The 21,192-nt window shown below is 43.5% G+C and overlaps 2 protein-coding genes across 3 annotated transcripts; one reads left to right on the top strand and one right to left on the bottom strand.

Annotated features, from left to right (window-relative positions):
- The first annotated feature begins 1,447 nt into the window (after window positions 1-1,447).
- Window positions 1,448-12,851, top strand: borcs6 (BLOC-1 related complex subunit 6). Of its 2 annotated transcripts, none has more exons than XM_022757582.1 (8): window positions 1,448-1,457; window positions 3,343-3,977; window positions 4,854-5,040; window positions 5,191-5,373; window positions 7,534-7,697; window positions 7,864-7,947; window positions 8,853-9,079; window positions 12,620-12,851. In XM_022757582.1, exons 2-7 carry the CDS (start codon window positions 3,354-3,356, stop codon window positions 8,976-8,978), a joined length of 1,368 nt encoding a protein of 455 aa, XP_022613303.1. In that variant the 5' UTR covers window positions 1,448-1,457; window positions 3,343-3,353; the 3' UTR covers window positions 8,979-9,079; window positions 12,620-12,851. The 2 variants fall into 2 exon arrangements, with proteins under 2 accessions (XP_022613303.1, XP_022613304.1); XM_022757583.1 differs by having other exon boundaries at window positions 1,449-1,457; window positions 3,346-3,977.
- Window positions 12,852-14,468: 1,617 nt separating this feature from the next.
- Window positions 14,469-19,896, bottom strand: LOC111230732 (hyaluronidase-1-like). The gene is made up of 6 exons (XM_022757562.1): window positions 19,249-19,896; window positions 18,736-18,984; window positions 18,010-18,156; window positions 16,726-16,812; window positions 16,217-16,411; window positions 14,469-14,873 (listed from the first exon to the last, which is right to left on the bottom strand). Exons 1-6 carry the CDS (start codon window positions 19,894-19,896, stop codon window positions 14,469-14,471), a joined length of 1,731 nt encoding a protein of 576 aa, XP_022613283.1.
- Window positions 19,897-21,192: the final 1,296 nt, after the last annotated feature.

Here is a 21,192-nt window from a genome sequence, read left to right as displayed (position 1 = left end):
GGTTATTGAGTGTTCTACTGAGAAACTCTGGAAACTTGGGTTATTTCAGAGGTCTAATTGTCTTTAGGTAAATGTCTCAGGCTTTGATGTTTGCATGAAAGGAGAAGCAACAAATGGGATAAAACAGCCGGATACCGAGCGAGAGCGCGGGAGCAGCTGCTCTGGATACAGGAGGTAGATTAGAAATTTTACAAGATCTTCAGATGTGGTGACAGCGTGGTTTTGAATCCTCTCTCCTCCTCTGCAGCAGTGTTTGTCATTTCTGACCACATTCAGACTCCAGCCCAGCCTTCACTGTGAAGGCAAACAGGCTGAAGCAAGGCCTCGTCATTATCCAAGCTCCTCTCTGGTTGTTTCAGCATCAGTGTAAATAATGTCAAACACATTTCTCCAATAAATCAACTGCTCATGAGACAGAAGAAGAGCGGCTGATTAAAAGAGGCACAGCCATGATATAAACAAAAGATTCTTTCTTATGACAGTAAAAGGTCAATCAGTGCAAATTGATAATTATATCATTATGATTTTCATTGTTTAGTCACATATTGCCTCCAGAAGTGATTCACTGTTCTGACTGTCCAGTGGTTAAACCCTTAATTCTGCTTTTAATTTCAACTCTGCTTCTTCTTTCATCAGTGACATTTAATTTAAAACAATAACTTTATTAAATAATCACTGTTCATACTCATACTGTTTTTCTACAAAGTGCAAAGTGGCTGCTAACTTAAGATCACATAAGCACAAAGTCAAACCAGGACGCACCGACTCTTGGGTCTCATGAGAGGAAGCTGTTTTAAGAAAAATCTTCAGTTGTTTTTGTAAAACCTCAGAAACATATCTTAAAGATTTACAGACATTCAATTTTCATCATTTATTTAAGAAAATTCCCTGGTTGTCTTCTGATCATCATCCCCCTCACCAGGAAGTCGGAAGCGTCACCTGACATCACAGGATGCTGAACCTTTGTCTTCATGTGTCTACTCACTTCCTCCATACATTTGACATCAAAATACAACCTGTAAACTTTGCACAGTTAAAGTTTGAGGAGCTGTGGTGTTTGTCTCCATCTGGAGGAGAACAGGGAAACTTGCAGGATGACGTCAATAGAAACAAATCCACCCGTTCAGCTGAAACATGCTGGAGTCAAATGTTGTGCATAATCATAATGTCGACACAGCACACAGCACCATTCCTGTACAAATATTCAGGTTTGTTACAACATATTAATGAGCAACAACAGCTTGTGAGTCAGGGTAATAATTTGTATTTATTATTTACGTAAATACTACACTCCATTACATAATACTACATTGTTATTGAAAATAACATTTTTGACTAATATCGTCTGAAACGCCTTTAGTATTTTAAGGCGGAACTGTTGCGTTGGGCTTTGAGGGGAAGGGTTTTCAGGTCGGACCCGGTTGTTGCTTACATTTTTCAGGAAGGAAACTGCTCCGGTGAGTGTTTTCTTCATTACACTGAGCTCTATGATGCTGTAGTTTGTCCTTAACAATAGATGAGCACAAGTTTTACCACAAAATACTTTTTGTCATGTTCTACTGTCAGACAGGAAAAAGCGACCCGCGAAAATATGGTGGTTTAAAGGCCGGTGCAGCTAACGTTAGCCGCGCAGTGCTAACATCATTCAACAACATTTACCGTTGACAGCGAGTTAGCAAGGCGGCTAAAGACGGCAGCACGTCAACTCCCTCACCGCTGACAGGCCGGGTGTCTGTCATACAGCTGTATTGTTCTTCCTTCACAGCCGTTGTTAGCATAAAGTCTTGAGAATAAAAGCTAGTGTTAACACTAGGTTAGCTTGGAGTAAGCTAGTGCTAAGCTAAACAGCCTATTATTACGTCATTTCGCATCTATCTATCCATCTATTAGTGGCACAGCTGCCCCGCAGCACATGATCCAACGGCCCCGAAGAAAACAACAGGATTCAAAGGCGTTTAAAGAAGATTAATGTCTAGTTGAGTTACAGTCTTCAATTCGTTTCGATTCAATTAATTACCTTTATTGTCATTGCTCAGTGTACAAGGAAATGAACCGTCTCCTGTGATACATACAGTAACATAACTACAGACAAGTAGACACATTACAGTCTGTATGAATAAACATAAAACAAACAGTTAATAGTATAAAAACAGAATGAATACATGTGCTCAGTTGTATTGCACAGATATTGCACGTGTACAGGATGAGACAGGTTAGGGTTATGATTACAATAATAATAATAAGCTTTATTCATACAGCACCTTTCAAAACACAGTTACAAAGTGCTTTACAAGACAAGATCAAGGTGAGGAAGAACAATAACAAATGAATGAAAACAGTTAAAAGGTTTTACAACATGGGGGGATCTAAAATAATTAAATTAATTGGTGAAACAGGATAACGACTTATTATAATAATAGATTTAAAACATTAAATACTTATTATAGCCTGATTATTCAGCAGTTTAGTTCCTCTGATGGCACTTGGATAAAAACTTGCAGCAGAGTGAAGAGGTGGTGACCTGGGGGAGATGAGTTCATGTTGGTGATGTTTGTGACGGCGGGCGGTGATTTCACGTCGACACACCCAGGCTGAAGGTCCTAGGTTCAGGTCTGGAGGCTGAGAACAAACCATCTGTTTAGATCCCAGACCTCACCACAGAACCCTCCTCAGTATCTCAATCACATTTTCATGATCACTTGTTTAACTTCATTCAAGAGACCAAGAGACAATCTACAATCTTCTTCTCGCTTTGAAGAGGAACCGGATGTTTTGTAGAACAGCTTACATCATTGTAGCTCTCCCTTCATTATCTATTATTACAGAATTTTTACTTAATTGAGATTATGTACCTTGATTTTGGAAATATTTAGTTTACTTCGGTACATTCCTATTTTGTTTGATCCCATGAATAGTTTTCTTAAAATGAAAATCCAAACAGTTTAATATATTATATATAGATTGCACAACATCAAATTACACGTACCATAATTAAGGTTTTTATTCCTTTCATGTGCCTTTATAACTGGTACCAACCTGGAGTATTGAATAATGAAGACTGTCAGTTATTTCCTCATTTAAATAGGAAACTTTTTTTAGCTTCAGACTTTATTTCATTTAGGTAAAGTCCTTTGTTTCACACTGATGCACTGAGAAAGGAGAAGGGGTTAAAATCAGTTTATATTCTCCAAACCAAGTTTGGAAAAAGCTTAGTCTTGGTATCTGGTAACTGGTCTTCTGCTGAGACTTCTCAGATGGTTGAACGCTCTACTTGAGTCATGGATTAAATCTAGATTTAAAAAACAGAAGCTCGTCCTCTAATGTTTTCTCTCTCTTCACTAGCAGGCGGAGGGATGAGTCTCTCCCCTGTGATTGGCACAGAAGTGCCAGAGACAGCTAACGGGGTTGTGATACCCGTTGCGTCGGAGAACGGCCCTCATGTTTCAGTCTCTGTGAAATGTGGCGGGAGCAGAGCGTCCTGTCCTGGGGAGGGATCAGAGGACGGCTCCTTCAGATACACAGAGAACCACGTGGATGTGGAAAACAGAGTTTACGACTGCGACGGTCGCCTGGATACAGAGATGGCCATTAACGAGAGAACGTCTAACTTATCACTGCACAACCCCTGGATAACGGACCCCTCCCGCCCCGGCACCACATGCACAGGAATCTCAGAATCAGGATCCATCAACAGAAACATTCCTGAGGCCTCTAACGCTGTCGAGCCTCCTGGTGCAGCTCTGCCGTGGGACCCAGCACACACCAAAGACTCATCTCAGCGAGCAGGCCCTGTCACCGCAGACGGACAGCAGACAGAGGCGGAGACTGTGGACGGAGGCAGTGACAGCCGAGAGGAGGAAGAGGAGGAGGAGGAGGAGGAGGAGGATGGAGAGAAGGAGAAACAGGATGAGGAGGATGCTGAGAAGACTGAAAACAAGTGGAGGAGTCAGTACGGAGGAGGGAGGACGCAGAGGGAGGTGAGTGAACTGAAGGACTATTTTTCTGACATGAAATCTTTAATATTTATATATATATATATATATACAATATATATATATATATTATATATGTGTACCAGGGAGAGTGGAGGGCATAAGAGGGAGTGACAGTCAACAGATATAATGAGCATCATCTGAACCACAGCGGCAGCTCTCAGCCTCCAGCTCATGACCCATTTAAAAATCTCTAAAATGTTGATCCCACATCCGACGCCGTAACAGAACAGAGGACAAATACTTCGTTCTCAGAGAACCTTTTATTTTAACGATAACGATCAAATATTAAATCAAATCAAATGAACATGAGAATTTCAGTTTTTCTTTTTTCCTTGACATTGGAGAGATCACTTTAATTCTTCCTGTTGCTAACCAGCTCTCCATTTTGACTGAGACAGAAAACAAGTACACGATGTGGTCCGCCCGGCAACAACATAAAAGTTCCTATCATTGGCTGATCACAGGACTTAATAGGAAAACAAAATAATGAAAAGAGTTTGTAAAACATTTTCAATGTTTTTAAAGATCATCACATTTAAAACATTTAAAACCCTTAAAAATATTTATTTTTAATAATGACATCTCTTCACCAAAACTGTTCTGTTTTGCAAATGATTTGTCGGCCCACTTGTCATACCCTCGCGGCCCAGCAGTGGGCCTCGACCCACAGGTTGGGAACCACTGAACTACAGCATGTTGAAAGACTTTGTGTGACAGACAGGCAGGAAGCTGTCCATCAGAGAGGAGCGTGGGTAATAAACAGTGCTGTGTTTCATGATGTTTTGTCACGTGATGTTTTTAACTTCTTCTTTTCCACTTCCTCTTGTTCTCTCCGTTTTTCACTCACCTCCACTTCAGTCTTCACGACACTACTCGTCCTCAGCCCCCGGTCCCAGCACCTCCTCCTCTTCCTCTTCCCCTCCTCCTCATCTTCCCTCAGATGACGCCCCCTGCCCTCCCCACGTCATGGCCCAGGTCTGGGTTCGCAACGTGCGAGGGATGCAGGACAGCAAGAGCCTGGATGAAATCAGCCAAGCGTGCGGAGGTAGATGTCTGTCCTCTCCTGACGACTGTGAAACTTTATTCAGTAAAACAAGGAAGTTAAAGAAAAGCAGTGGAAGTTGAATTTCATATTTTAAACGAATCAATGATAATTGGCCGTATTATTCAGCTGATGTTGGGATATTCTCCGCAGGCGGTTCGGGCGCCCGGGGAGGGGGCAGGAGTGGGCAGTCAGAGGGCCGACGGGCCACAATCTCCTCGGCTCTGGAGCTGGAGGGGACGGTCAGCCATGAGGGAGACCTGACTAACTTCATCACCAAAAACCTGGAGCAGAAGATCAAGATGAGCTCCAAGCCGAGTCTGGACTGCAGCGACTGTGAGTAAACGTCACAGCATTTTACTTTAACATGTGAAGTCACTTCTTTCATCACTGTAATTCAGACCCCAGTTACTACAAGTTTCATTTTTAATAGTTTAAAAACATAAATTTAACCTAAACTTTTAAATGGAGACGATTCACAGGAAGTGGGCTTGTAATACAGTCTGTACGGATGTTGAGCTGCTTTCATGACGGCTTCATATTTTTTATATTTGAGGGTCAGAGACTCTGACAGATGAACGGTTTGTATTTTCCTTTTCCTCTCAGCAGGTTAACGGTGTATTTACAGTCAGTGCTGGTGGAACTGCAGAGCGTCTGACTGTCACAGCCCGTTTCTCTGCATCATCACTCATCATTTATGCATAGCTCTGGTCATGTCCCGACCATTAGAAGTAATAGAGAATCAATGCACCATATTAAGCAAATGAATTGCTGTGTGTGTTGGTTTATGATGAAGTGATGGAGGCCGACGTGAATCATCTGCAGCGGTTTGTCGAGTTCGCTGATCAGAGCAAAATTCACTTCAAATAGTTTTTCATCAGATTTTCCTCATTTTGTTTTCATCCATCTCTAACACTGTTTCACGTGTGTGTGTGTGTGTGTGTGTGTGTGTGTGTGTGTGTGTGTGTGTGTGTGTGTGTGTGTCTGTTCTCTCCATTTTTTTTTTAAATATCTTTATTTTAAACTCAGGCTGTTGCAGTAAATAATAGAATAGAGGAACACAGGTAGGAATGATATGCTGCTAATATAATGCAACAAATAATTTCAACACTAGTAGTAATAAGAGCGACAGTGAGGTTCAGTAAAAAAAAAGTTTAAAATGATCATATTAAAGGATAGAATAAGAAACAGCAGAATGAGTGGTGTCGTGATCACAGAACATAAACAGCTTCTCCAGGTTCCTGCTCAGGCGTCTGTCCCCGAGGACACCTGAGGATTCGTCTGATGTCAGGCTCATACTGTCTGTAGTTTTACTCTCGTTGATTTTAAAGTCAGCTGGTTGTCCTGTGTGGTGCGCCACAGTTTGGGAACGAGGAAAGAGTTTAGAGAAACTCCCCTTCAAACAAGAAAACCACAGGTTTGCTCACAGAAACCATTCGACTCATTTAGAGTCATTTTTTAACCAAAGAATTCAAACACTACGACGGCTCCTGACACTTTTCCATGCAGGTTAAATTAGCTGCAGATGGTGTTTTAAAGAGGCTGCAGAGACTCAACCCCAGAAATTAAAACAGATATTTTTTTCACACACGTGCAGCACTGTCATAAATGAAATCCTCTCTGTGGGTTCAGCAGCTGGCCCGAGTCCGGCCCGTCCATTAGCAGCCGTCTGTCTTGTCACATTTTCCAGGAGAGAGACAACGAGCCGCTGCCCTTCATTCAGAGAGGAATCCCTCTGGATTAGAGAGTCAGCTCAACCAGCCACTCGATTTAAACGCAGGACAGTAGTCGCTGCCCTCTGCTGCAGCTCGTTCCCTCTACCTGCTGATTCAGTTACGATGGATGAGTCACAGACTTTGTTTAGACTGGAGGGACTCATTACTGAGGTCCTGCCGCAGCCTGAAAGAATCTGTCTCAGAGATGGAAACTAGTTCCTGAGCTCGGCCGGCCGCCGCGTTCTGTTCATTCCAACATCTAACGACTCCAGGCGCAAACGATCTGGTGGTTAAGAGCCATGATTTATTTAAATTAGTCTTTTTATAAGAGCAGCTGTTTCTTCAGATGGGAGCAGTTCCTCCGCTGTGGATAGTGTGTGTGTGTGTGTGTGTGTGTGTGTGTGTGTGTGTGTGTGTGTGTGTGTGTGTGTGTGTGTGTGTGTGTCTGTGAGTGTCTGTGTGTGTGGGTCCCCTGTGTGTGTGTCTGTGTGTGCCTGTGTGTGTGTGTGTGTGTGTGTGTGTGTGTGTGTGTTAGGCTGACAGTTGTTTGTCTTTGAGCAGAAATGAAAACACAGATGATTTTCTGTTTCTCTCTGTTTTAATCTTCAGAGATGAAACATCTTGTGTTGGTTTTGTTATTCAAACAAAATAAGATCTTGTGACGAGAATGTTTCACTGTTTTGATTCGTAGATTTCACTATTAATACATGAACCAAAAGAATAATCAATGTAAGTATCAGTTGTATATTGTCCGTCTAATTTCCTGCTGGTTTCTCACCAGCCGACTGTTCGGGTCCCATCTACCGGAGTCGGGGGTTGTCCCGGAGACCGGCAGACATCCCGCCGATCGATCCCGCCGTCCTGGTGGACCTTCAGAGACACACACAGGAAGTGGCGCAGAGTGTGGAGATGATGATGCGGAGCCTCAACGGAACCATCCAGAACGTGAGTCTACAAGTGACCCGGGTCGTGGTTCAGACTGTGCTTAGCTTCATCTCTGTGTGTTTAGATGATGTAAATGTGTGTATGTTATATGTTGTTACATACATACTGTACATACATATATATTTCTCACCCACACGTCTGTTGTAATTGTTTCTGTCTGATCCAGATGACGGCTCTGAGTGTCGGCTACATCCAGACCTACAGAGACTCGGTCGACAGCCTGGGAGAGTCTGTGGACATGAGTATAAAGGTGTGTGTGTGTGTGCGTGTGTGTGTGTGTGTGTGTGTGTGTGTGTGTGTGTGTGTGTGTGTGTCACAGGTCTTGTCATGTGGGAAATAAAGAATTCTCCACACTCTCATCACTCACTTTATTGACGACACTGTCAATAATCACTTTAACTTGATTCGCTCTCGGTTCTTTATTGACGGTTCTGTCAGTGAGAACTAGTGATGGAGAACGTGCAGAACTCTTTGTTTTATTTCTGATTCGTCACTAAGACTTTGTTGTAGATCTCAGTGGTTGAAATCTTTTTCTTGATTCTGAAAACAACATAACGGAGATAAAACGACTATTGTGCCGCATCCCTCCATCCACTTCCTGGTTACGTTAGCGACGTATGAAGGAGAGCGTCATCTTGAGTCCTCGGACCGAGTTACTGAGCAGAATATGTTGAATATAGTTTATCAACATGTTGAATATATGTTTTGTTGGTGCAGTGAACTACAACATGTTTGATCTCATTTATTTTTATGTGCTATTTTTATTTACTGAATATATGTTTAGTGGTTCTCAGTAGGTTGTGGACGTACACGAGCGTTAATCTTATCGCAGCTAGGGAACGACGTTTAATATCCACCGTGTCTGCGTCTTCTAACGTAACACCATGCGTCTCCCTCTTCCTGTTTCTCTGAGCGTTAGCACAGCGAAGAGGTTCAGGGCAGCGAGGAGAGAATAGTTCATGGATCACGGATTCTGACGGATTAAAAAACGCAAAGCAAATGTCAGAGTCGGCACATACACCTGGGAGGCCGTTAATATTTAATAAACCCGAGTGACCCCAGCTAAAGTCTATGAGTGAGGAAACCCTGGATCCTTGTCATGTTTTCATAATCTTGTCTGTATTAAAGCAGCAGCTGTTTCTCTGCCTCCCTCAGGGCATGTACACGCTGATGGCTCGCTGCGAGGAGCTGGATCGTTCCATGCAGCCCATACACACCCTGGCCGCGCAGATCCGCGACATCAAACGCACCCTGGACGCTCTGGAGGCGATCTGCAAGTAACCCTCAGCATGTCTGGTAGAAAAACACACCCCAGCTGCAGACATCCAACATCAAGCACATTGTGAACGAGGCCGTCTGCAAGTGGCTCCACCCCTCCGCAGGTACCACACACACACCGCAGCGAAGATTAAGTGCACCTCTCCGGGAGTCCTGGAAACGTTGCTACTAGGCATGCTGGATGATTGGCGCTCATAGTCCCTCGCTTGTTCATTGTCTGAAGGTGACCATGTTTGTGTTGTGACCAAACGAACTGCGCTTGATTGGCTCTCGAGTCTGAGCTTTTCCTCCTCCCTTTTCTTTTAAAAGCCACGTCTCTTATCACATGTGTCAGATCAAACCTTTTCTGGAGACGCTTGATCGAGTGCTCTGAACACACACACACACACACACACACACACACACACACACACAGGAGGGATCGTGTGTTGTTATCCGTCCAGCCCGCTTGGTTCAGATTGCACTAACCCGCCCTCCCCACACGGGGGCGATGTTTCCCGCTTCTCTCTGTCTCACGTGGAGAGACCAGAACTAACTGCTCAGAAGACAGAGACTTTTGCACAGGAACAGAAAGTCTATTTTTTAATCTTATGCAACGAAGATCAGATTCTTTCACTGTCGGCTGAATGAAGGGAGGAGGAGTGTCACGTCTGTCTGTCTGTCTGTCTGTCTGTCTGTCTGTCTGTCTGTCTGTCTGTCTGTCTGTCTGTCTGTCATGTTTATTTATTCAGTTTTCTCAGCTTGCGTGCGTTTTCAAAAACAATGCTTCTCTGTCATTGGGAGCTGATTCTTCCACTGGAGCGTTTAAGCGTAAATTAAAGCTACAGAAGAACATCTGACACAGACGAGGAAAGTGATTTATTTATTTATTTTTATTTATTTTTTTAGGTCAAATCGACGCACGCAGCCAGATTTAAAATTGGAGGCAGCAAAGTGATTTCAAAGTACAGATACCAGTTCTTTAAAATGAACAGACAGAGAGAATCTGAGTGACAACTATCTGAAAGGGACAGCTGTGGTTGTGTTCATGTTCAGTCGGTGTGTTTCCTGCAGTAGAGTCAGCTCAGAGCAGCAGGAGGACCAGGAGTGGTTTAGACACTTTTAAAAGACGCCCAGTGAAACAATCCAACATCTGTTTAAATGAAGCTTCATGTAGAAGATTTTACATCTTCATCTTCCCGTCAAAACAAAGTGAAGTTTATCTCTTCCTGATTCAGTCAGCTGACCTGAGGCTGCGGCGTATTACAGTGCGCTCTGTAGGTGCACTTGTGCGTAGGAATACAGTAGTTCAGTGGCTGAGAAAATGTAGTGCCAAAGGAAAGTTCTGTTTCACCAGGAAGATGAAGATGAAAATCTTCTACATGAAGCTTCATTTGAACAGATGTTGGTTTGTTTCACTGGCGTCTTTTAAAAGTGTCTAAACCAGGTGTTTTCTGCTGGCCCCGCCCACAGCAGCTCATCACTCTGCTAGTGCAGCGGTCCTCCTGCTGCTCCTCGAAACTGACTCTACTGCAGGAAACACACCGACTGAACATGAACTTGAACCACAACTGGCCCTTTAAGATAGCTGTCACTCAGATTATCTCTGTCCTTTAATTTTAAAAAACTGGCATTGAAAACTTTGAAATCACTCGGCTGCGTCTAATTTTAAATCTGGCTCCGTGCGTCGATTCCGCCTAAAAAAAAAAATCACATTTTGTGTCAGATGTTCTTCTGTAGCTTCACAGCGGCTTTAAATATTTGAAAAGCTTCAGGTACTTTAGGATTTGACTTTTAGATGTCATCAGAGGTGAAAACACCTGATATGCAAATGACAGATCGATTCAGCCAACCTGCAGATTTCTCATGAAATCTGAAGCCACTGAAAGTCGTTTGATCCCCAGGCTTTTTTCATTTCCAGCTGACAAACTGCTCAGTGTCGTTAATTGGATTGTGTTGCTTCAGTTTCGATTCAGCCAGTTTAAAGGAATAATAAATGTATTAGAAGAGCTCAATTTCAAAACGCATTTTTAATCCATTAAATTCTTCTTGGCACTTTGCTAGTGACTTTACATTAGCTGCTAATCTTCAGCCGTTTATGGATGAGCTTGAGGTTCTGGCTGCGACTGCAGCTTTGACTCCTGTGAAATGGTGGATACCTGAATTTGGCACCAAACTCTGTATTTCCTCTGCATTGACTACGTGTGTATTTGAATGTTGGGAAATCTGTAAATTAAACTCAGATCTCTTGAAGTTTGCTTCTGAAATTACACAACAACAGTGGAGTTGGTTTTGTTTACGTCACAATGGAAACGATTGAAGTTAAATGTGGACGGAGTCGAGACGAAGCCTGTGGACGTCAACTAACGTGGACGTTGATTATTTATTAGTTTCAAAGACACTGAACGACTGGAAGATTATACTGGATGTGATGAAGAGACTGTGCTACCTCCGTCACTGCACGGGTGGGTCGCCTTGTACTAGATGTTCATCCGTGTGCCTGCTGACGGCAGGCAGTATGTGGTTTGGCTTGAGTAGTGTCAGTGGTGTTGTCATATCTTTCTTCAGACCTGATTTCATCTGCAGAACGTTATCAGAGCAAAGTCACGTGTTTTAATCTTGATTCTTAAATCTGCTATAAAATGCATCTTTTTCAAAGCGTCACCTTTGGTTGAACCTGCAGCAGCAGCGTGACTCGTCTAAAGCAGAGGTTCACAGCCCTCTCCACCTCAGGGTCCGCTGGGAAATCTCTAAAATGTTTACGTACCACAGCCGACCCCGTAACAACATGAACTGTCTGATTCTCCACTTTTTGCCACGGATGAATCATTTAGTTCCTGTCACCGGCCGATCACAGCGAGCCGCCTGAATATGAGGAAAAATATTGTTTGTAAACATTTTTTATATTTTTTAAAGATCATTTTGTTTCAAAACCAGACCAGGTTCTCAATCTGTGGCCCGGGGGCCACTGATGGGCCACGAATGTATTGCAAGTGGGCCGACAAATCATTTACAAAACAGAACAATTTTGGTGAAAAGATGTAAATAAAAAGATATATTTAATTAATTAATGTTTTGTTTTGAAACAAAATAATCTTTACAAAATATATTTATATTATGTATATAATTTTTTCTCATATTAAGGTCTATCACTGTGATAACTCTTTCATGTTGACGCCGGCCGGACCTCATCACATGCATGCTGCTCTCTGTCTGGTTGAGCACTAAATGATTCCTCCAAGACAAAAACTGCAGAGTGAAGAGATGCTCTGAGAACGACGTTATTGTCCTCCATGTTGTTACTGGTCGGATGTGCGCCGCCAACATTTTAGAGATTTTCCCAGAGTGTCCCTGGGTTGGAGAAGGTTGTGAACCTCTGGTCTGAACTGTCTCTACACGCAGCTCTGCAGCTTTTAATAATGTGGTTTCCCTACAACAGGATCAGATCACGTTAATGGCAGCACATGTAACATCTGCTCTTCGTCTCCTCGTCGCTCTCTTCAACGTTTTTGGAAAAAGTTTGTGAAACTTGTTGTCAAAGAGAGAGAAGCATCATTAAAACGCTCATACTAAAGTCTATAATCCTCCTGGTTCCCCAGATGATACTGAGATTGACTCAAACATGTGTGAGGCTGTAAAGATGAAATGATCTTTTGCTAATAAAGGTGGAAACGTCCAGAGGAGGGGACGTTTGTGTCGGTGGACTGTGGAGGAGAGGAGGATCCTCGACGTGGGAGATGAGAGGAAATTCATTCTCTTGTTCATAATATATATAAACGTACGACTCAATCAGATGCACCTGTGTACATATGATCTCTTTCTGTAACTAAAAATGATTTAGATACCCTTCGTCTTGAGTGTATATTTTAATGAAAAATAACAAATAAATTTACATGAGCTGCAAAAACAAAACGTGTCAGTGTTTTTTACATCAGTCTGAGCTCTGGAGGACGAGGACTGGGAGGAAGACTTAGAAAAATATTTACATATAAACAGATTGTCTATTAAGGACTGACGTGTTTGTCCTTCGAATGAACAGATACTGCATTTATAACAACCACATTCATATTTAAAGGGACTTAATTACATGCTGGTGTGACTAACGCAGCTTCTTCACAGGAGACATTTTGACTTGTCAGAGACGGAGAAGCACAGATGTTGTCAACGTTAACGACGGGGCTGCGGTCTGCTCTGATCTCTGCAGTTCATTTTTTCTATTTAATTATTATTTACTGGCTCAATTTTCTCTATTTGTATTTTTCTTTCATGTTTTCTTATTTCTATGTTTCTCTCCCGTTTGTTTTTGTCTCTGTGGTTAGTGACGGAGGACTCATCGCTCTTGTGATAAAGTTCAGGTTGAGAGCAGTGCTGATGAATTCTCCTTCACATCTTTGACCGCAGGAAGTTTTCCGTCGAGGAGTCGTGGTCAGGGAGATCATTTAGACTTTTCGACCGCAGCCCAGGACTCTGAAACCGAAGCAGCTAAATGGAATTCAGCCATCCTTCATTTTCTTATTTACACCTGTGCTTTTCCTGCTGTGACTTTGTTGAGTGGTGCAGTTCCTGCAGAGCTCAGGCAGAGGGCGCTGGAGAGCTCCAGTGATTCCTGCTGGAGTTCAGCCGAGCGGCTGCAGTTAGTGACATTTGTCTGATGTAAAGTGATGTTTTTTTGTTTACACACATTCTGTTTGATTGAATTTGAATGAAGACATGCGGCTCTCACACTTTAAACCACAACTCAATGCACAAATTAAATCATTTTATGGGCAACATCTCTGGTAAATTAAAGGTTTGATTCATCCACATTAGAAAAGAGCAGAAGTTGCCATGACGTCAGGTGGTGCAGATAGATTTTGGTTTTTTGTCCAGATTTTGACGGATTGTTTCTGAGATGTTTCTGCTGATGTCCAGATAAAATGAGAGGAATTTTATTTGTGGTGCAAAAACAAAATTAAAAACTGTCCCAGATAATTTGGATAATCTCAAGAAATAGTCCCAGAGATGTTGACAGCAGTTTCTTTCCTTTCTTTGTTTGTTTGTTTGTTTGTTTGTTTGTGTGGTGAACCCAGCACATCTATTTATTGGACAGAGAAACTCTTCACTACACGAGGCTTTAAAATGAAGAAATAATTTCCACATAACAAACACTGACGAGTAAATGGAGAAACAAAATGTGCAAAGACAATAAAAGCTTTTGTGTATCTGTGATCGGACGACTGTCGGGCTGATGTCATGTGACAGTCAGCTGATAGCAGCACACTGACAGGTCAGTCTAAGGAGTCGTTGCTCCTTCCTGAAGGAGGTGTAAATACAGCCAGCAGAAACTGTCTCTTGGCACATCCACTGAGGTTTGGACTGAGTTTGTTCTCCTTTGTGTTTTGTGATATTCAGGTGACGTTGAGCTACAGAGCAGCACACCTGCAGCCAGCAGGGCCTCACTGTCTTGCTCAAGGGCACTTAAGAAGGGCTGTTACAGCCCAGACCTTCCAGGTGAAGGCTGGTTTGTTTCACAGTTTAAGGTTCCAGGCATCGACTTCCAGCCACCAGCAGCAGCAGGACAGTCAGGTGGGGGGCACTCAGTGGATGTGTGCCTCCGTCTGTGGGCAGCTCCAGGAGACCTGCAGTACCTGGGGAACTGCTTCCTCTAAGCTCAGGCACTGAGGCTCCTTTTGTTGCAGAAGCTACTGTGGAAGCGGTCGTAGTTCCCGCCACATCTCCAGCGTTTTCTTCTGCCGTTCCCCCGACAGATGCTCCGTCTTTGGGGGACTGCTGGTCTGCGACTTCCCCGTCTGCCGTCTTGTACCACTGACACTGGAAGTCTTTCTTCCACATCTCGGCCGGGTCTGGTTCAGCTGGTTCAGCTGGTTCAGCTGGTTTCGTGTCGGCGTCCGGCTGATCTGTGGCTTTTGCTGCTTCTGCCTGGAAACGGTGATAAAATAAAATGAACATTAACAAACTGTTCACAGAAGTCAATATCTGTATGATTAAATAATGCAACTAAAATCCAAAAGGATTTCTGCATTTACAGCCACATTCATACTTAATATTCTGTTGTACTTTTTATGAATATTACCGACAGCCCATCCAGAGATTTGCAGAAAGTGATGAGTGTTCCCAGAGAAACACAGTGTTCCTGTTTTCACTGGTACACGATCAAACTTCAGCAAATCCTCTGTCGTGTCTCAGCTGCTGCTTTTCTTTCTGCTTTCTTACTTTTTAAACACCAAAGATCCTCAGGCAGCTGGACTCCCTGCAGCTTTTTATTTTTTATATATATAAATAAAGTCACGCCTGGTTGTCTTTATCAGTCGTGACTCAAACTGAGTTGTTCTATTTCCAACTTTCCTACATAAGTTGCGAACTTGTTTGTCTTCACACGTGTGGAAACGTTTTTATGAGTCAACTGTTCATTGGAAGAAAAGTGTGAAAGTCAAAGAGGAAATCAGGTCGATTTTTCAAGAGCATCGGCTCTTTATCTCCCCAGTCTCATGTGCTTGTGTTTGTTTCATATACGTTCCTAAAACTACGGTGGCCCTGAAGCTCGACTCAAGAAAACAACCACGTGCAAACAGACAAAATACAAACAAAGTTCAGAAAACATCTTCATCAGTTTGACATTAACACACGAGCTGCAGAACCTCTCAACACAACAGGAAGTGTTTCCAGGGGACACTGAAAAGTGATGCGCGTACCATGAAGGTGTAGTTCTGACCTGTCCTGTCTCTCTCTCTCACTGTCACTATCAGAATTAAGGAACAAGTGTGTCCCAGCCTGGTCCGTCACTTTTTACTGTCCCCCTGGGAACACTTCCTGTTGTGTTGTGAGGTTCTGCAGCTCGTGTGTTAATGTCAAACTGATGAAGATGTTTTCTAAATGCTTCTGTGTTTTCTTGAGTTGCAGCGTGTTGAGCTTCAGGGCCACCCTGGAAAACGGCTTTTTTCAATTTATATTAATGAGTAAATTAAATTTTAAAGCGCCACAAACTGCAGCCACCAAACACCTGAATCAACACAAACTGAACATGATGTAGCTGCTTCTGCAGAAACTGAGTGTCAGTTGGACGTGTTTCATCGTCGGACTCTGAAGGCCTCCATATGCGCTGCAGTGCGTCATGGGTAATGACACAGCTGCTGTGATGACGCTGTCAGTGAGCGAGGATGGAGCGAGTCAGCTCTCCATTTGAACGAGCGTGAACAGCAGCAGTGATAACTGGGCTTTAAAAACCCAGCACTAATAATCTACTTAAATTTACATTTCCTCACCTTTTCCGTCACCTTCTCCACCACGTCCACCGGGGGCGGGAGGTGGAGATAGGCGGAGCTTTCCGGGTTCTGACGGACGCATCGGCCCTTTCCCTGGCACAGAGATGCTGAGCAGAGTCGAGTCGCCGTGGTTACGTTGATGGAGTAGGGTCCCAGGACCTTGCGGACAAACTCTGCCAGGTCCTGACACTCTCTCTGGGAAAGGAACAGGAAGCAGGAACAGTGGTGTGTGTGTGTGTGTGTGTGTGTGTGTGTGTGTGTGTGTGTGTGTGTGTGTGTGTGTGTGTGTGTGTGTGTGTGTGTGTGTGTGTTGGGGGGGCAGATATGTTTCCTTTATAACATTCAGGTGTTTTCTTAAAACAGGAAGAAAACAAATGAAGTACGTTGATGGAAAAAGAGAAATACTAAAACTTTTTGTTTACAAAGTGAAATCATCATGTATAAATAACAATAAACATACAGACATATTTGTGGGTGTGAGCACTTTATACAAATGTACATGTGTGTACCTCCGTCTTAGTCTCACTTCTCTCCCAGATGACGACTCCAGCCGTTCCCATGGCAGCACTTTCTCCGATGGTGCTGACCAGGTCTGTCTGCAGAGAGGAAACACACAACAACAGAGTCACAGCTCTTTTCAACGCTTGTTTGTTACACATCCTCTGTTCTTCAGGCTCAGGGGCCGCTCGCACAAAACACCTTAAGTTTTCTACTTAAGTCTGACGCTTAAGGTTGAATTTCTCCTCAGCTGAGGGAGTTACTCAAGGTCGTTGCACAGAATCTCTTACAGGAAAAACATTAAGGCGTTTGCAGCAGTGAAAGAGATTTTACAGCTGTAAAATTCTACAGTTTCCATGGAGACAGTTTCTGGCGTTAGCGCTTGTGATAGCCGTGAACACCTGTCACTATCTCACCTGTGTCGTCTCAGAGTCGGTCAGAAGAAAAAACATGTCAGAAGAAAAGAAAGAAAGGAAACCAAAGTGTTCAGAGGAGGAAAAGAAGAAACTTCTAGAAGAAAAGCAGAAAACTCGTCCTGAAAAGTAAATCTGATCCACAAACGTCCAACAGACGCTCGGTGAACGACACGGCTCACAGCTGATCGATCGACATGAAATATTTCACCAATAATCGACTGTAAAGATCCGCAGCATCAAACCACAGAGTGATCATTAACTGCAGAGGAGCTGAAGACACAGCTGATCTGTGATCAGATCACAAACTGATACTGATCAGATCAATAGAGAGAAATCAATAAATCAGTTCCTCTGGTTGAGGCTCCATCAGGTTCCAACTCTTCATTGATCAACATCAACTCAGAGGAACCTGAAGTTCCTGTTTGACTGACTTTAAGAGATTCCTTGAGTAAAGACTAAGATAAGGAGAAAACCCTCAACACTTTAAGGAAACGTCGAGGAGAAGACTTAAGGTGTTTTTATTTGGAGGAAACCTTAAGTTGAACTTTAAGGAAACTTCTTGTGCTGAACTTTAATACGTTCAGTTTGAATTACAGTGATAATAAAGTCTCAGCTGTAATTTGAGGAGGTTCACAGGAATGTAGAAAGACAGTATTCATCACATGACGTCCTCCACCTTTTACTGCCGACCAACACCAATAATAAAACATTTACAGCCCTTAATTAATTAACTTTTCTCTTCTCTGAATCAAACTTTGAGATTAACGATCCAGAAATAATCAGAGTTATAATCAAATATAATCCTGGACTCCTCCTCTCTCCCTCCTGTTTGTGCTGCTCCTGGATCAGATACTGGACACATCAGATGTTTAATCTCACCTGTGACAGGAACGTGTTGGTTGAGGCATAGACGCTCTTGACCAATGGGAACACAGGAAGATCAAACGCCGTCCCAGGCAGAGAGGACACTCGTAGTGCTTCTCTTATTAGACTGGATAAATAAAGCCTGGCTCCAGCCGTCCCCCCCTGCAAAGAGGGACATATTGTTCACATTTAAACCAAGCTTAAACTGAACTAAACTAAATCATGTTCCACAACCTTTTCCTGCATTACAAGCTCTGGGGTCTCAGACATGTTGGTTTGCACCAACTTTGACAAAGAGAAGTTTTGTAACTTTTTCCCTCAGCGGTAAACCAGTTTTTATTTGACAGATTATTGGTTTTACGTTGGGAGTCGTCTGTCAGCTGTCATCACATGCTACAAACAAACCTGAGGGAGACAGCAGGACGTGATCCGTCCTTCATATCCATCTGAGTTTATACGGGAGACTGGGGACGGGACAAGTCTTATTCCTCCAATCAGAAACATGCTAGAGTGATGACACTCATACTGCACTTGCTCAGTTTGTTTTTTTGTCAAAGTGTCCTGAGCTTTTTATAAATGAATGAAAACTGAGTTTGAATCTTTGTTTTGTCGTGTTTTAAATGACGTTAACGCGTCTCTCTTATTCTCTGTCGTGTTATATTTATATACGTTTAGCTTTGAGGTGTCAGTGGGTATGACAGTTAGTAACGGAGAGACAAACTGAAAGTGGCGTTGACCCACCTGCAGCTTCTCCAGGGTGAGGAGGGGGTAGAGGGCGGAGCTTCGTTTCCACAGCCACAGGAGCTCGTCGTTGAGGGTCATCTCTGCAGGGGGGCACTGGCCGGTGTAATTGGCTAACGTGGTTTGGGCGGGGTCGCCGCTGTAGCAGCTGGGGTAAGGGGAGACGCCCCATAATGCTTTGGGCCGTAACCTTTTGACCTCTCGTAGTGTCTCCGTCATGACTGACTGGGCTGCTGCCTCGAAGTCCACCTGTGATGAGATCAACAGTCAACCTCTCAGTGGAATTTAAAATAATACACAGAGAACATAAACAGTTTACATGATACACATGGAGGATAACGTATGTTCTGTGATGGAGGATTTTATCTGTATCTGCTCCACCATCTCCCAGCAACATCTCCACCCATGCTTCCTCAACCCACTTGTGTTTCTCCCTTATTCCCTCTTGCCACAGCGCTTGCTGTCTTCCACCACCCGCCATTTTCATCCCATCTTTACCTGGATGTTTCTTACCTGTGACCACCTCTCCACCTCCTCTGGGGTCCAGTTAGGGAAGAAAGCCTTCAGCAGGTTCCTCGACGCCTCCAGATACATCGTCTTCTTCTCTCGGTTCCTGGACCACTGGGGGGCCCACTCTGACCACCGCAGCACCCCCAACCCCAGATACCTCGGGGCGGGTAAAGCCGCCTCCAAGTCCTGTTGTGTTTTCTGGAGGTGGTTGTCCAGGCGCGTGTACTGCGGCACCCCCCCGTTGACCGGAGTGTCCTTGTCCACAAAGTAAGGGTAGTTCCCCAGAGTGTCCTCGTAGAAGACGGCCACGCGGCCCTCACGCTCCATCCCCAGAGATCTGACGTCTGGCCGACCGGGGCAGGAAGAGTCGGGGATGCCCCAGAAGATGATAAAAGGCTGTCCGGACAGGAGGGGGGGGCGGGCCGGCTGCGGTGGACCAGCTGCACAGAGGTCGGCAAAGGCAGTGAGCAGGAGGACGAGGAGGGGCAGTACAACTGGAGGCTGGAGCGGAGGAATGGTTGATGGAAGAGTTGTGGCTGATGTTTGAGTCCTTAGATTGTAAGGTGTCAGTTTGGATTCTGGTTCTGGTTCTGGTTCTGGTTCTGGTTCTGGATCTGGGTCTGGACGCGACCGTGGCTCGGTCCACGCCATTGGAGCGACCGCCTCTCAGGCTCTCACCCCTTCAGGCCCTCACAGCCAATCATGTTCCTGTGAAACACAGTCGGTCATGTGACGCGTTAAACACAGAGATGATGTTTTACACTCACGTCTCTGCTGAAGGAAAAGTCGCAGAGTGAAGTGTTGGGGGAGGAGGACGGTCCTGAGGGACCGGGACAGTTTGTGTCGACAGACAGGTTGTTGTGTTGATTTACTGGTACTGATGATAAAACCCTGATGTTTACATTTACATTCACTCATTTACAGACGCTTTTATCCAAAGAGACTTACAGGTTCATCATAAAGCTTCAGTGCAGGGTGAGACCGTGGTGTTAGCACTAAGTAATATATCTATTTAATATTAAGATATTTAAAATATGAAATATTGATATGTTAAAATTTCACATACTGTATAATAATATCATGCTGGCAGATGTTCAGCCTGGTGGATCTTTTGTTTATCAGTTCATCTTGTACAGACTCTCTCTCCACCACCTTTCACTCGTCCATTTGCCAAAAACAGACAAAACACACAATGAACAAAGTTATAGATGAATTTGACTGACAGCATTTTTCTATAGATATTGAAATAATATTGTTGTCGTGAATTCTTTTGGCCAAAATAATCGTGTGGTAAAAATCTCATGTCGTGACAGCGACATCTCAAACCTCCACAAACCACAAGGGGTGAGGAAGAAACATTTTTTTATTTCTTGAGTAAACTGCTCCTTCACATCAGTGACTCTGACGTTTTCACATCAAGAACCATAATCAACCTCCCCCCCCCCCCCCCCCCCCCATCAGACCTTTGTGTTGACATGTTTTATTACAGGAAGTGTTTGAAACCCACGAACACAATATTCACACGTTCTGTCACTGTGTTACTTAATGAAATAAATGATTCTCCTGAGGGGACCCACTTTGAGAACCACTGCTTTACATAAACTAGACTTTATATACAATACAGCATCAGTCAGTAATTAGCTTGTTTACTAGCTTAGAAAACTCTTCAGTTTCACCACACAACACAACTGATGCAGACAAGACTGACATCAACAGCAACAACACCAGGATGAGTGTTCAGTATTCTATATTCTATATATATATATATATATATACTCATATACAGTATTCAGTATTGTAACTGCGACTGTCAGGACGAACTAAGTTTGTGCTTGTTGTTATTTGTCACTTCCCTGAGGGATGCTATGGAAAAGCTCACAGGAGGGAGGGATTAATATGTATGTATGCATACATTTTAATACAATATACCATATACATATTTGTTTG

This window comes from Seriola dumerili, unplaced genomic scaffold, assembly GCF_002260705.1.
Source record: "Seriola dumerili isolate Sdu_G_001 unplaced genomic scaffold, Sdu_1.0 BDQW01000283.1, whole genome shotgun sequence".
Classification (NCBI taxonomy): Eukaryota; Metazoa; Chordata; class Actinopteri; order Carangiformes; family Carangidae; genus Seriola; species Seriola dumerili.
This window is presented reverse-complemented; position numbering and strand designations above follow the sequence as displayed.